The sequence below is a fragment of the Pseudophryne corroboree genome, chromosome 6 (assembly GCF_028390025.1).
Source record: "Pseudophryne corroboree isolate aPseCor3 chromosome 6, aPseCor3.hap2, whole genome shotgun sequence".
Classification (NCBI taxonomy): Eukaryota; Metazoa; Chordata; class Amphibia; order Anura; family Myobatrachidae; genus Pseudophryne; species Pseudophryne corroboree.
The window spans coordinates 62,792,052-62,809,325 of NC_086449.1; the positions used below are offsets into that span (position 1 = coordinate 62,792,052).

At 41.8% G+C, this 17,274-nt stretch overlaps 1 protein-coding gene across 1 annotated transcript; it reads left to right on the forward strand.

Moving 5' to 3' along the window:
* Positions 1 to 248: 248 nt before the first annotated feature.
* Positions 249 to 16,489, forward strand: LOC134936142 (zinc finger protein 84-like). Its single transcript, XM_063931060.1, has 2 exons — positions 249 to 476; positions 15,223 to 16,489. Exon 2 carries the CDS (start codon positions 15,269 to 15,271, stop codon positions 16,220 to 16,222), a length of 954 nt encoding a protein of 317 aa, XP_063787130.1. The 5' UTR covers positions 249 to 476; positions 15,223 to 15,268; the 3' UTR covers positions 16,223 to 16,489.
* Positions 16,490 to 17,274: the final 785 nt, after the last annotated feature.

Here is a 17,274-nt window from a genome sequence, read left to right on the forward strand (position 1 = left end):
TCAGGGTTGATATGACAATAAGATGGGGTGATATTCACTGATTTACTTGAGTACAGCCTCACCACAGCTGTACTTTACTCATGGACACCCACAAATGATTTAAATATGTGTGCATAAAGTTGAGCTAATTTCTCTATTACGGAATGTACACTGTGCAGAGAGTGTAACATGCAGTGGAGATTAGGAAGCTGCATCTGCTATAAAAGAGGAAGTGGGTGTAAGCAGTCACATGCAGAGGACATCAGCTGTGCTGGAGGAATGGGCAGTTTCCCTATTTTATACTCTCCTGATATAAAACGTGTTCATTATACCAGTGTCTGTGTGCGGCAGTACTGCTACTTCCAGTGTGAGGAACTGAGGAGACTGAGTATAACAAAGGGCTTGTTCTGGGGTCTTCTGTTCTCTGAAACCTGCATTTCCAGTACCTGTGATATCTCTGTGGAATCCATCCCGAGGGCTTTATTCCTAACCTTCTGGTAATGTTCTCTGTATATTCATATTCTCAGTATGTGTATCTGATTGTGCAATTGTTGTTTGTAAGACTGCAGACTGTACTCCAAGGGTTTTCAACATGTGACATCCAGCTGCTGGGGAACTATGCCACAGTTTTGCTAAGGGAGCATGATAAAACTGTAGCTGGGCATGCTGGGATGTGTAGTTCCACAACAGCAGAAGGGTTGCATGTTGAGTAGCCCTACTGGACACACACCTACAGTATATCTCGATATGTTTAATATATATAGTTATTTTTATAGCACACACGTTATGTAGAGAATTTTTGCCCAATCACATCAGCCCCTGCCCCAGTGGAGCTTACAATCCAAATCCCCTACCACATGTGCACACACATACTGGGGCTACAGTCCTGTCAGAAGCCATGAGCCAACTAGTGTGTTATTGCTGCATGTTTGTCTATGCCATTAAAGCACCTGTATGCTCATAGTATAACTCCAGGGGGTATATTTATTAAGGTTCAATGTTTTTTATTCGATTTTAAGTTTGATGTGTGAAATTGTTCTAAAACCCAGCAGCCCTGACAAGGACAGAGACGTACAGCAGAGCAATTGCAAAGCCCCAGCAGCTATGTACACATTCCCGGCATACACGCACATCCTTCCATAATTGACAGCTCAATTAAATCAACAGCCAGGCAGCATGGCAGCCTGAACCGAGATACCGGAGGCGCTCTGTTTGAGTATGGTTTATCAGGTGCACCCAGTTACACGGTCCACAAATGGTCAGGACATGCCTACATTTTTGTGGCAACTCCCCCATCAATGCCCACAAGCAGTGCCTGTCTGTCTATCACTCGGCATAAAGATAAAATTATGCAGGTGGCATCGCTATTAGTCTTTGGTGCATCTGCTTAATTGCAAAAACATCGGCATAACGTCCGTCTGTTATTAATCTATTATTTTGGGCTTTTGTAGTTTTCTTTTCTATTTGAATTTTAGGGGGACATGTACTAAGCAGTGATAAAAGTGGAGAAGTGAGCCAGTGGAGAAGTTGTCCATGGCAACCAATCAGCATTGAAGTAACATGTATAATTTGCATACTATAAACATATAAAGATTCCCATCTTTAATAGAACTCCCAACTTAGTAAATTTACCCCCAGGAGTGCCACGTCTGCTGCTCGTGTATATGGATCATTACGGAGGCACCCGGTGCAGTTTCTGCCTCAAGGAGAGCCGGATCACAGGAGAGCCGGATCACATGGACTCTGTGGTATATATATATATATATATATATATATATATGTTATTTTAAAAAGTGTGCAGAGATATCTTTTTCTCTTAATTTGAAATGTTCAAGGGTTGCCTTGCCAGAATAGGATCATTGAGCAAACCGTGTTCATAGATGTTATGCAGTTAGCAAAGCAATATTTATGAAATTAACCAGTAAACCAGGCAATGTTCATGATTCTAGTGATGAATGAGGGTGGCATTAGGAATAAACAGTTTTTTGCATTAGCAGTTAAAGTTATGAATATAAAACTGTAATAGTGGATAACTGGATGTTTCTCTTTATTAGTACTGTGGTCCTGTATTACCACAGTGCTTTGGTACTTCTCATTGGCCCCCTTTTCGATCTGTCCCACCGCTGCAACTCTTTCTGTGTGTCAGTGTCCACACACCGGTTCTCTGCTCCAACCATCTCCCAAAATGCCCCTTTCCCAGCTCCGGTCACTTCCCTGTACCCAGTGTGCCTTCACACAGCTACAGGCTCTGTTCAGGGCTCTGTGGGCACACTCCTGTCCCCAGCAGCACAGCACTTCTCAGCCCTCTTCCCCCTTACTCTTCTCTCCTCTCCCATTTGTCTCCCTTTGCCCCAACCCCAGGTTCAGGGGTCATCCAATCGCAGGGTTTCCTGCTTGCAGTGGCTAGTGACATCATAGGTATGGTGGATTGTTAACCCTTGCAATGCCTGCAGCTTGTTGAGATGCATCATTTTCCCCTGCTGAAACCATGCGTGCCCTCATGCACTTTGGTGTTCGATCAAAACTTATTATGATCAAGCTATAACTGTGACATTCTATAAGCATACATGATTACAATAATTTGACAAAGAGGATACATATATAGAAGCCTAAATTATATACATTTTCCATTTTATATATGTAATAAAAGGGTGGGATGCCCTGTTTACTGTGTGCTGACCTCCTGACCTGGGAGTTAGAGCTTTCACCTTCAGAGGGGGCAAGGTTAGGGGTAAGGTCAACCCTGTCTCCTGTTGGTCTTTACACTGATGGTTAAGGGGATATGTCCCCAACTGGGCTGAATGGAACTGGGCAACACAATAACAGCAGTAGCTCTATGGGGGTCAAAAAGGGGAAGGCCACCTGTGGATCCTCATCCCTCTGCCAAGGGAGGGTCTTTTGGTGGTGTTGCAGTTACCTCAGAGACATATATCTTCAGCTGATCTCTAGACACCATACTGATTTGTCTGTCTTTCTGCAATCAGGTTTGGTAAGTATGCATGTCATCCCTTGGCACATCGACTACAGTGTAGGGGATGTCCTCCCACATGACAACCAACTTACTGGAACAATGATTTTTCTTTTTCCAGACTTTATCCCCTTATTGCTCTGGAGCCTGCATTGTAACTTTTCTCCTGGTGTTGATGCACAGCCTCCATCCTTGTCTTGACAGTCTCTCGAGTCATCTCTGTCCTGTGCTGATGTTGACGCACCCAACCAGTCTGAGGATTTGCAGATTCAGTCACTTCAGGAATCAATTCCAGGTCTTTGGGCAACCTGCCCTATTAACCAAACATTAAGTAGAAGGGTGTGAACCCAGTGGAACAGTGCTCCATGTTGTTGTACAAGTAAGCGTGCACTGGTAGTAAAGTCGGCCACTGGGACTGCTTTTCTGCTGACAAATTCCTTAACTTCTCGATAATTGTCTAGTTGGCTCTTTCACATAGACCGTTGCCCTGCAGGTGATAGGCAGTTGTCCTCATTTTATTGCACCCACATAACGAGCAAAGTTCTTGTAACAGCTGGGATTCAAATGTTGGGCCTTGGTCTGTTAGAATTCGTTCAGAGTACGCATACAGCTGAACAAAGAAGAGTTAAGTGGTGGTCTTCATGGACCAAATTACTGGCTGATATGACAATTAGAAACTTGCTGTAGTGGTCGGTTATGGTAAGCATGCACTGGTATACACTTGGGCTATGTTTTTGCTTAACGTGGTGCACAGCAAAAATTTACAATGGACGATGATTCTTTATTGGATGTAGCAGATCTCTTTAGCTTGCATTGGGGATTGTAAACCACCCCTGGTAATGGGCAGGAATATGGCCTGCAGTGTCACAGTTTATGATGGATCACACTTACTCTGCCCCGGCTGTTCTTGGGTGAGACACAGGTATCAGTGGGTTCCCTGAATACTCAGGAGTTTAATTACAAGCGCATAGTGGTAGTGGACTAAAGGTGCCAGTACAGCACAGAAAGAATTGAATGACAGGCCATCTCATAAAAAACAGTATAAACAGTTTATTTAAAATACAAACAGGGTAATAGCAAGGATAACATTTGAACACTTGCTTCTCTCCTCTGGCAAACTAATATTATTGGTTACATCAGACTACATTAGGACATCTCCGCCAGTACAGAACAGGAGTACTGGGACCAGTAGTGCTACAGCATTACACTGGGACTCTCTTCAGTGTGCTTTTCTTTTATTCACTGAGGATTCTCACAGCCTCCACACTCCTCTTACAGGGCTATAACAAGAACTCTAGTCAATGGGGGGCTTTTAAGCGCGACACGTGGCTTAGAACCTCTCACCCAGATATGTCCTCTTCCGAGACTCAAACCTGGCGTCATTCTTCTTGGGTACCCATAAAGGTGAGGATCTCCCTTTCACTGGACTCTGGATACTGCTGTTCTCCCATTGCAGTCTCTCTCTCTCACTGAAGCTGCAGCCTCTCATATTACACTGCAGATATGGGCTCTCTCTCTCTTTTCAGAATAAACCACCCACATGCTGCTACTCTCTACATAATAGCTTTACATAATAGCTTTAATTGGGACAAACCATTTCTTGACCCATGGTCCCAGTGCTGCCCTCCTCCTGGACACTAGCCTATGCCCTCCATCACCGTCCAACACACTGCACATCTGCATTCTTTTGCTTCTCTTACTGCCTGCTCACCCAGCCTGCATATGGTAGAAACTGAATGAATCCAGAAACTCCCCCAATCATATAAGGCAAATGTTAACTCTTGCAGTATCTGTAAACCCTTGCAGTTTCAAGATATCACACATACATGTCATCATGTATGTAATATATGTGCTGGCTGGTTCCCCTGGGGATCGGGTGTGCTGAGTGTATTTGGTGCCGTGCGGCACCTGGGAATCAGCATAAGGTTTCACACACTCTTAAGCACGCCCTCAGACTACTGTGAAACCAGCCAATGGGAGTCTGGGGGCAGGATTAGAAGGAATGTGTGAAGCCTTATGGTGATTCCCAGGTGTTGCATGGAACCAGATACACTCAGCACACCTGATCCCTGGGGGACCAGCCAGCACATATAATACATACATGATAACATGTATGGTTATATGTGCTACGCACTTTCCCCCTGCACAATATGGTCAGTGCTGCGGCCACTGCTGGTTCATATAATCTTTCTTATCCTTACTGTGGTATGTCCCACTGCAGCCTAGTCTGTATTTATTTATCAACAGTTTCTTATATAAAGCAGCAAATTCCATTGCGCTGTACAATTGACTGTATATATTGATGCACTAATAGCCGTGGATACCACACATCAGTATGCACAACAGTTGGGGATCAATGGCAGCTTTGTCTGTTATTTCTAAAACATCAACAGAAATAAATTCTAAACAAGCCAGGATTTGCATTTATTCCTAAAAATACTTATACTTGAAACAAACAGTCACAAGTGATCATCGGCTTTTTGACTAACCACTCCTCACATATGTCCTCGTACACCGTGGCTTCAGCCAAGGCAAATAGCATCTCTTGGTTCAGCAGGTCCTGGGCGACTTGTTGAGTATCTTTCTCACTCACAATGTGCATCATATTCTCAGAAATAAAGCAACAGAAACACTTACACCCCATCACACTAGAACCTAAATCATGAGATTTTGTGTGTGAATGTGCATCACCCTGGGATTTAGGTAGGTCTGTATGCAAATGACCCAGGACTAAGTCCTGGGTCCGCCACTCTGTTCCCAACCTGGGTCATGGAGCGGATACCTGTGAGTTTGCTGGTGTGCGAGATATGCAAAATGTCAGTGTCACATGTGTGAAAGCAGCATAAGCAAGACTGCAGTGATCAATCTGATGTGCTACATTTGTACATTTCTGTGAGACTGCATCTGCATCTGTGTATGATGTGCTGCGATGAAACAGCTTTTTCTCATGCCAACTTCTATTGTGCTTAATATGGGACTTTGTGTTTAAAAGTAATTCCTGTGCAGTTACAGTCATAGCCTAGTGTCTCTAGGTCACTGTGCGTTTTGTTGAATCTGTGATGTGAATAAAAAACAGATGGCACCATATGGCATATAGACGCATGGTGTGTGGGGACACATCAGTATGTTAATCAGTGATGCCGAGAGGGGAGGGGGCAGGTACTGTTTACCCAGGCCTAATGGATGGAAGTCCCCCAGTTACCTGGCAGCAGCACTTGCAGCTCTTCTCAGCTCAGCACATGCTACAGTGTGCTGGGCTATACTGTGGCCAGGGATGCACTTAAAGTACTACCTTTTCTGGATTTTTTTTCTATGTGCAGGGTCACGCCTCACATGTTTAGTTCACACCCCCAAAAAAGTACCTGGGCCCTGCCAGGCTCTCTAATGAACTGATATTAATGTGATATTAGACCAATTAGCACACTTGTCGACATGCACTATTGATTGCGATGTCGGACTGCCTGATTGAGATGAGTATGATTACGTGTGACTATAATTAAGCAGCAATATTGTGAAATGCGCAATTGTATAGCATGGAAAACTTATACTAGATACATCTGCTAGATAAGAGCAACATTGTTTAAGTAGTAATATTTCTGCCAGTTTAAATCTATAAAGAAATCATACTCACTGGAGACATCTGCTGGATGAGAGCAGTATTGTATAAGAAGTAATATTTCTGTTTGGGTAAGAAGGAGAAAACCTGCTCACTAGTGACATCTGCTGGATGAGAGCAGAATTGTTTAAGAAGTAATATATCTATTTGTGTGAGATGGAGAAAGCCTGCTCACTAGAGACATCTGCTGGATGATAGCAGTATTGTACAAGAAGTAATATTTCTGTTTATGTAAGCTGTAATATTTCTATTAGGGATGTGTGCTGGACCATTTTTGCTAGATTTGGATTTGGCTCTTATTAGTTGGCTTTGGCTTTGGATTTGTTTTTGTTTTTTTACATTTATAAAAAAATAATAATCTTTTAATTTGTGCTTTTTTTTGTCCTTAGAGTATTATTAACCTCAATAACATACATTTTCAATCATTTGCAGACAATTCTGACCACCTTACAGCTCACAATGTAGTTTTCATTCACTTTAGGCCAAAGTCTGCAGCGGCCTGGCCAATATATTAAGCAACAGAGCAGCGGTACAAATACAAAGGAATATTTTAGTTTACAGCTAAACATTCACCACAGTTAAAATTAGTCTTAAAAATATATCAGTGTAGGAGATCACTAACAGGTTGAACTTAATTGACAAATTGTCTTTTTTCAACCTTAGAAACTATGTTACTATGTTACATGGTAGTTTATAGCACATCTATATACTCTAGTATAGTTTTATATAGTATATAGTAGTTTATAGCACATCTATATTTTTACCACTGCTGACATACAGCAGTGGTAGAAATGGTGGTGCAAGATGGAATTGTCTTTGAGCCCTCCCATCCATCCTAATGTTAGATATTACAAAGGACATGCACAGTTTAACAAACCAAGCCCTCCAGCGACAGGGACTTTAGGTTTTGTAGATGAAGTGCTTGGTTTGTTTGGTTTCTCACAAAACAAGCTACAAATCGGCGTAAGGCAACAGCTCTATTGTGGCAAGATGTCATTGTCATTGCCATTCTCATCCTCACCAGTGTGTGCATCCTCCTCACATAATATTAATTCATCCCCTCTGGAATCCATCATTACAGAAGTCTCTATACTTTTGACATAATTTTAGGGAAAGGTCTTCCTTGTGGAATTTCCAGTTCCTTTAGATGAAAATAATCTTTTCCACATTTTGAGGAAGTAGCCTCCTACAACGTTTATTCACAAGGTTCCCGGCTATGCTGAAAACTATATCCAAGTACAGAATAGAGAATGGGCAGCTTAAGTAATGCAAAGCCAGTTTGGACAAGAGCCTCCAAATTGGCTTTAGTTCCTTCCAGTACTTGAAGGGACTTTGTGACTTACCTATTTTTATGGTGTCATGAAAATAATTCTCAACCGTTCTTTGGATGGTGACTGTATCAGATGTAGTTATGGTAGAGGTGTCACAAAAGCTGGGCAATTTATTTAGACCCAACCAGATGTAAAAATGTTGTGTTCTGCATCACCACTAGGTCTTTTGGCAAAGTCGAGTTTTGTCACCACACAGCATATGACTTAAAGCTAGGATCAAGCACGGTTGCCAAAATGTAGTGATCTAATTTTAAGATACTGGCAACCCTTGGATCCTGCCAAAGCAAATCAAGGACTTGATTTACAAGTCTGGCATACTTTGCGGATTCGCTTTGTTTCATCTCCTCCTTCAATTTCTCCAGCTGATTTTCCAAAAGCCTAATTAGGGGAATCACCTGGCTCAAGCTAGCAATGTCAGAACTTATTTCGCAGGTAGCTACTTCAAAGGGTTTGAGCACCTTGCATAAGATGGAAAGTACTCTCCACTGCATTGGGCTAAGGTACATTCCCCCTCCTCTCCCAATGTCATGGCTTGTTGTACAGCTATGGATGGCTTTTTGCTGTTCCTCTATCCACTGAAGCATATTGTGGGTGAAGTTCCACCTTGTTACCACCACTTGCTTCAGTTGATGATAGGGCAATTTGAACTGTTCTTGCAGGTGCTGCAATATCCTGCATGCTGTTGCTGAATGCCGAAAATGTCTCAAAATCTTTTGGGCCACAGACAGCATCTTCTGCATGCCCCTGTCATTTTAAAAAAACAACAACATGTACCACCAAGTTGATTGTGTGAGCAAAATAGGTGATGTGTTGGAATTCACCCAGCTGTAATGCTTTCATGCTTTTCATGATACTGCTTCTGCTGCTGATAAAGGTGATTCACCCACCAAGTGGGCTGTCACAGTCACGTAATCTTTAGTTTGCCCACTACTGCTTGTCCACATATCTATGGTTAAGAAAACAATAGGTACATTGGCATTTTGGAGGGCAATAATTAGCTGTTTTTAATGTCCTGGTACAGCCGAGGAATGGATTTTCAGGTAAAATGGATTCGAAATGGAATTTGGTACTGGGGACACAGGACCTTAATTAACTGTGTAAAACTCACTGCATTAATGACAGATATTGGATGTAGATCTAATGCTAGCATAGCAGTCATGGTGTCAGTGATCATGGTGTCTGTGTGGGTGAGAACTGATAAACAATCCTTTGCAAGTGGAAGCAAGTATAACAGTCAATTGCTTTGAGGAACTGCTACTAGTGCTAGTAGTCTTCTTAGTCCACTTCTGAGATTAAGATCCACCCCCAACAGCAGCAGGCTTAGCGCTCAAAGATTCTTATGAGTAATCCTGGAAAGAAGAGGTGTCACCTAGCATTAACAAATTGGTTTCAGGACTATCTTTGATCATTAATGAGGATATTGAGGATGGAGGTGTTGATGAAGCTTGCAGGTGCTGAGATCTAGTACAGCTGGCATGTCAAATTTATGGTCATCCAGCTGTTGGGAAACTACAAGTCTCAGCATGCTTTACCAGCTGATCAGTGGAAAGTATGCTGGCAAACCATGCTGGGACTTGTAGTTTCACAACAGCTGAAGGGCCACAAGTTTTATATGCCTGTAGTAGAGAGATGGGAGCTAGCTGATGTTGGTCTGTTTAATTTTTTTTTAGCACCAGTGGTGGATATAATCAAAAACTTGTCATGAGTGTGCTGCAGGTGACTTAATAGGGTGGAGGCTCTTAGATGCTTAATGTCCCTCCTCTAGTTACTGTGGTTCCACAAAGACTATAAATTGGCTTGTCAAATGTTGTAAGCATTTGGATAAAAATAATTCCACACATAAGAGGTGGATTTGTGGGTCCTATGTCCAGGCATGACAATGGCCTTCTTCTTGTCATGGCCAAGAGATGCTTCCACTGGTGCCTTAATAACACAAACAACATCCTCATCCTCAACATCCTCATTAGTGCCAGGGTCAACTACACAAATCTCCCCCACATCCTTTTGCAAATCAACGGTGGCATTCTTAATTTCTATGTAATCATCAATACTTATGCTGCTTATCCTCACAAATACAGAGGGAACAGAAAGAGTGGAAGACTGCTTCTTTGTGAGTACAGTATCAGAAAGGTCAGACTCACACATAGCACTTGAGGACACACTGAAGGGGTTATTCAATTCGGTCAGTATTTTAGCCTAGGTGAAAAAATGCACTTTTCATAATTTTTTAGGGCAAATGCCGATTTGACCTATTCGATAGCAGGGCCAATTTTTCAACTAGGCAAAAAATTCAGAAGAAGTGAAAAACATGTGGATCGGCGAATCCATGTGTTTTCTCCCCTATGCAGGTGAAAACATGGGCAATTTTCTACGATTTTGAGGCATTATTCACCAATGTTTTTACACTAAACGAAAAAGTGAGAAGGCATTGTCGAAAATGCCTTAAAAATGGCCTGCAATTGAATATGCAGGGGGGTGAATTCAAAAGCTCCAAAATTATCAGCGCTAATTGAATACCCCCCATTTTTGGGGATCACTCATCAATTTCATGACCAGCCCTGGTGAAAAATAGGGTGAGGTGGTGCAGGCTCAAATTGCGCCACAGGATATTCAGGGAAACTCCCAGTGGACCCAAATGATTCACAGCAATGACATCGGTTGTGGGAGGGCAAGGCCAATGGTGATGCTTGTTATAACAGGGCACTGTAGTGCAGCTGCTCCCTGTGTCAATCATTAAAGCTGTTTTGACTAGGGATGGCTATCAACCATAATTGATATGTGTTATCTATAACTGTCACCCCTAATTTGCGTGCAAAGACATTTTTTTACAGTGTTTTTCTTGAGCAATTATTAATCTCTATGATAAGAGTTTCATAGTAGTTATTTCCAAGTCGCGGCAGTGGGAGTCTGCCCTGTGGTCTCACTAATCATTTATGCAAACAATTTTTTACTCATACCAGTTAGTAGCTTTGTACCATCCCCTTTGGAGTTCCTTTGTTAATACTTAGAATAATATGTGATTATATCTGTAGCCACTGTGTCAACACTGTAACACTGTTGCAAAGTTGCTGTATCTATACTGCAAATTGTGATACAAATTAGTATTGATACATATAGAGTTCTAACTCCTTGCATCAAGGCTATAACGGGTGTGGGTTGATAGACAGTGTCTAGTTAGACAGTCAATAGATAGACACCATATGTTAGACAGACATTAGGTCGACAGGGTCAAAAGATCGACATGAAAAGGGTTGACACAAAAAGGATAGGCACCATTTTTTTGCATTTTTGTGGTTTGTGTGAATAGTTTTGTCATCTGGGACCCCCATTTGTAGAAAGGCATACCCTCGCGGGGCTTGCATCGCTCACCACGCTTTGGGCTCAGTGGCTCGCGCGAGGTTTATAACCAATTCTTTGCCGACATACATAGAGAAGGTATGAAATAGACCAAAACGTAAAAAAGTGTCTATTTTTTGTCTACCATATTCATGTCGACCTTTTGATCCTGTCGACCTTTAGACCATGCCGACCTTTTTACCCTGTCGACCTAATGTCTGTCTAACATATGAGGGTAAATTTACTAAGGTGGGGGATGTTTAGAACTGGTGATGTTGCCCATAGCAACCAATCAGATTATATCTATTATCTGCTAGAAGCAGCTAGATAAATGGTAAGTAGAATCTGATTGGTTGCCATGGGCAACATCACCAGTTCTAAAAATCTCCCACCTTAGTAAATTTACCCCATGGTGTCTATCTATTTACTGTCTAACTAGACACTGTCTATCAACCAGATACCGACTAAAACCATGTGGAATTTTTTCACATCATTCAGTATTGTTCATTCACCATAAATTATTACAGCAATACAGTGTATTTTCTAAGAAATAGGAGTAAATAAAGCATCTCCCATCATACAGTGTTGTTCATATAAATTGTTACAGCAATACAGTTCTTTTCCAAAGACATAGGAATGAGTAAGACAATTCCCTGCGGCTGTTTTATATTGCAAGCTGTAGTACAAATTAGTATTGCTACATGTAGAATTTAAGCTCATTGCATCAAGGCTACAACCGTGTGTATTTTTTTCTCATCATATTATTCATTCAACATGAATTGTTATATTAATACAGTGCATCTTCAAAAAACATCTCCCGTCATTCAGTATTGTTCATTCAACATAAGTTGTTACAACAATACAGTATGTCTTCAAAGAAATGGGAGTGAATGAAACATCTCCCCGCGGCTGTTTTTCATATATTTGTTAATAATATATCACTGAATTGTAACCTCAAAATTTGTACTCATAACAACATCATAGACTGTGTGCACCATGCATAGCAGGCGAATGGCATCATTTCAACATTGAAACGTATTAATATCCAGAGAGACACACAAAGTGTGTTGTCCATATAGCTCTGTCAGGCAGTTATATCACATTGGTTTTTACCTGCAATAGTATGACAACAGGAAACATATCATCATAAACATTGGGCAATGGGCCTAATTCAGACCTGATCGCTCACTAGGTTTTTTTTTTGCAGTCCTGCGTTCGCATAGTCACCACCTACAGGGGAGTGTATTTTAACTTTGCAAGTGTACGAACGCATGTGTAGCCGAGTGGTACGAAAAGATTTTGTGCAGTTTCTGAGTTGCCCAGGACTTACTCAAATACTGCAATCACTTCAGCTTGTCTGGGGCCAGAATTGTTGTCACACACCCGCCCTGCGAACACTTAGGTACACCTGCGTTTCCCCAACCACTCCCAGAAAATGGTCAGTTGCATCCCACAAACGCCCTCTACCTGTTAATCAGCTTGTGATCGCTCCTGCGAATGGATTCTTTGTAAAATCCATCACTCAGCAACGATCCACTTTGTACCCATGAAACTCGCCTGTGCATTGCAGTGCATACACATGTGCAGTTCAGACCTGATCACAGCCGTGCAAAAAACGCTAGCGAGTGAACAGGTCTGAATTAGGCTCTGTATCCTATTGTGAATTTATGTCCACTTTAAATCAGGACTGTCCCTTTAAGCATCAGACATTATATTCACAAACACAGAGCATCCAGGTCATAAAAACACATGTTGTTTCCCCATTCTCTAATAGATATCATGGATATAGAAATATATTGATCAATTACTGGCAGTGGTGGTTAATTATATTGGGGAGGTAATCACATATAGGGGGTAATTCCAAGTTGATCGCAGCAGGATATTTTTTAGCAGTTGGGCAAAACCATGTGCACTGCAGGGGGGACCGATATAACATGTGCAGAGAGCGTTAGATTTGGGTGTGGTGAGTTTAATCTTCAATCTAAATTGCAGTTTAAAAATAAAGCAGCCAGTATTTACCCTGCACAGAAACAAAATAACCCACCCAAACCTAACTCTCTCTGCAAATCTTATATCTGCCCCCCCCTGCAGTGCACATGGTTTTGCCCAACTGCTAAAAAATATCATGCTGCGATCAAGTTATCTCCTCTCTCTTCCCTGCACCACTCTGCCTCATTACTTTTTCCATGCTTAATTAATTAGAATCATTGGGGCACCTGTTTTCATACAGTGTTTTATATAATTAGACAGAGAAGTATAGCCGTCTCATGATATTATATAAAGTTATAGATGTAGTACAGCACAAAGCGCAATCACCCCCATCTGCTTCTCACCATCATCCATGGAGTGGATGACGGGTGAGAGTGGGAGCGAATGCCATGCTGATAGAAATGAAGCCGCAGATGCCCGTGTTCGGTGTTAGGTGGATCCTTAAACTGAAGGCATTGCAAGGTCCATATTCGCTGCGGGGACTGGGAGGACACCTGTGAAGAAAGGAGGGGAGAGGGAGGGAAAAGGGGAGCTTTGTTTTTAATATCAGACCGCTGATCGCAGTTTACATGCTACCGGGAACAACTTCCCGGACCACCGATCATGGTTGGCACACTGTCAGATACAAATAAACAGGAAAAATGAGGGGAGTCAGTTATAGATACCAAACTGCTGGTTGTGGTTAGCAAACTGCCAGGTACAGCTTTCCGAATCACTGATCGCAGTTGGAGCACTGCCAGGTACATATTTCTCCTGCAGTGAGGAACCATATGCAGGTCACAACTTAACGTACGTTTCACCCTCGAGTTTGATCACCAGCCTGGTGCTGTGTCTCAAAGTCCATTGTTTTAAGTGTCACTTCCCCAATCAAATATCAGTATACCAAATCAATTTGAAAGCACCTGCGGTCTTCCATTAGAGATATTGGTTTAGTGGACGTCATTGAAAACACTTATTTTTTTTTTTTTTTTTTGTTCTTACATGAACAATTGAATTCCTATTCTCATTTGTTGACTGGTACATATACAGAATATATAATCAGCTATATGCTGAAATTAAAAGAGCAAAATAAATAAATAAAATAAAACTATAGGTAACCCTTAAAAACTCACCATCTATGGTCAGTGCAAGGGTGAGTAATTTATCATCTGCACATTCTGAGGACAGAGTATGAGGATTACACACATTTTTATTTAAACATTAATAGACCATGTGTATTATATTACATATTATTATCTGCTGCAGGAGGGTAGAGGTCTCTGAGCTACACATCTGACTGAAAATGGAGATACAGTATAGCAATTTCACAACAAACACAAATTTAAAATAATGGTAAATCAGTCATGTTTATTAGTGTATACACATGTACCATATATACTGTATATAGGCCCTCATTCCGAGTTGTTTGCTCATTATTTTTCCTCACATCGGTGCGATTAGTCGCAAACTGCGCATGCGCAACATTCGCAATGCGCCTGCGCCAAGTGAATTTGCTAAAAAGTTTGGTATTTTACTCACGGCTTAATGGAAATTTCTTCGTTCTGGTGATCGGAGTGTGATTGACAGGAAGTGGGTGTTTCTGGGCGGAAACTTGCCGTTTTATGGGTGTGTGCAAAAAAACGCAGCTGTTTCTGGGAAAAATGCGGGAGTGTCTGAAGAAACGGGGGAGTGTCTGGGCGAATGCTGGGTGTGTTTGTGTTGTCAAACCAGGAACGAAACTGACTGAACTGATCGCAGTGGCAGAGTAAGTCTCGAGCTACTCAGAAACTGCTAAGAAATTTCTATTTGCAATTCTGATAATCTTTTGTTCGCAATTCTGCTAAGCTAAGATACACTCCCAGAGGGCGACGGCTTAGCGTGTGCAAAGCTGCTAAAAGCAGCTAGCAAGCGAACAACTCGGAATGAGGGCCATAATTTTCTGTATATAAAATAAAACTATTAATGTAAAAGTAAATTTATCTTAGTAACCTTTATGCTGTTAAATATAACCTTTTTTCTTACAGGACAAAAAAGAAGCAGGATTCCCACTAACAATATCAGAAGTCATAAATGATGAGTCTCACAGGAGAGAAACCGCATCTGTGCTCTGAGTGTGACAAAAGCTTTACATATAAATCAAAGCTTCTCACACATCAGAGGAGTCACACAGGAGAGAAACCATTTACATGTTCTGAATGCAGCAAGTGTTTTATCCAGAAGTCACATCTTGTTATACATCAGATGATTCACACAGGAGAAAAGCCATTTAATTGTTCTGAATGTAACAAGCGTTTTCCAGAGAAGAAGCAACTCGTTAGACATCAGAGGATTCACACTGGGAATAAAACATTCAAATGCTCTGAATGTAACAATTGTTTTACCGAGAAGCAACAACTTGTTATACACCAGAGGAGTCACACAGGAGAGAGACCATTTAAATGTTCTGAGTGTAGCAAGTGTTTTATTGAGAAGAAATGGCTTGTTATACATCAGAGGAATCACACAGGAGTGAAACCATTTAAATGTTCAGAATGTAGCAAGTGTTTTTCCCATAAGGCACCCCTTGTTAGACATCAGATGAGTCACACAGGAGAGAAACCATTTACATGTTCTGAATGCAGCAAGTGTTTTTCCCGAAAGTCACATCTTATAACACATCAGAAGATTCATACAGGAGAGAAGCCTTTTACATGCTCTGAATGTAAAAAGTGTTTTAGTGAGAAGCAGCAACTTCTTACACATCAGAGGAGTCACACAGGAGAGAAGCCATTTAAATGCTCTGAATGCAACAAGTGCTTTTCCCAAATGGCAAATCTTATAATACATCGAAAGATTCACACAGGAGAGAAGCCATTTAAATGTTCTGAATGCAGCAAATGTTTTTCCCAAAAGGCATCTCTTGTTATACATCAGAGGAGTCACACAGGTGAGAAGCCATTTAAATGCTCTGAATGCAGCAAGTGTTTTAGAGAAAAGCAACAACTTGTTATACATCAGAGTATTCACACAGGAGAGACTCAGTAAGTTCTGTAAATGAGGAAAGTTTTTTTTTATAGAAAGATAACACCTATTAATCACATGAGGAGTCACTCTGAGGGCCTTAATATATCATGTGTTTCTTAAGTAAGTTACTTGTGTGACTTCAATATTGTTACAAATTAAGCCATTTTAATTTTCTGAATGTGACATGTTTTATATAAATTAATCTTGCTAAATAGCGGAGAGGAGATACTTCTACAGTGGATCCTCAGCATCAGTGTAATGTAATAAACAATGTGTATGATGAAACCACCCAACATAGTCTGAAATGACTATTTCTTTTTTAATATCAGCATATCAGGGAGTGCTGTACTATGTGGTGCACTGTGCACTCCAGTGATGTGCAGTGAGGTGAGGCTGAGCCTTACCGGTCATACTCCAGTATAAGCCAGAGTTTAGGCTAGGGATGAGCGGGTTCGGATCTCAGAGATCCAAACCCCCACGGACTCCAGGATTCAAGTCCAGATCCGAGTCTGGCTTGGGACTTTCCTCCAGACTCGGATCCCAGATCGAGGCAAAACATCATCATCCCGCTGTGGGATCTTGCGGGTTTTAGATTCCATATAAGGAGCCATGTGTCGCCGCCATTTTCACTCAGGACTTGGAGAGTGAGGGAGACAGACCTCTGTCTCTCTGTGGGTGGTGGCATACAGGGGTGCTGCTGTCCTATGGTGTTATGGGGTGGTGTCCTGTGCTGTTAGGGGTGTTGCTCTTCTGTGCTGTACAGGGGTGCTGTCCTGTTAGGGGTGCTGCTGTCCTGTGCTGTACAGGGGTGGTGTACTGTGGTGTCCTGTGTTGTTAGGGGTGCTGTACTGGTGTGTTGTTCTGTGCAGTTAGGTGTGCTGCTGTCCTATGCTGTACAGGTGTGCTGTTCTGGGGTGCTGTCCTGTTCTGCTTTGGGTGCTGTACAGGCTAGCTGCTTTTCTGTGTTGTACAGGGGCACTGTTCTGTGTGCTGTAAAAATGAAGGGGCACTGTCCTGTGTGCTGTAAAAATAAAGGGATACTATTATGTGTATTGTAAAAATAAAGGGGCACT

Coding starts and splice junctions, on each gene's coding strand:
- LOC134936142 (XM_063931060.1), top strand. CDS start 15,269: ATGATGAGTCTCACAGGAGAGAAACCGCATCTGTGCTCTGAGTGTGAC.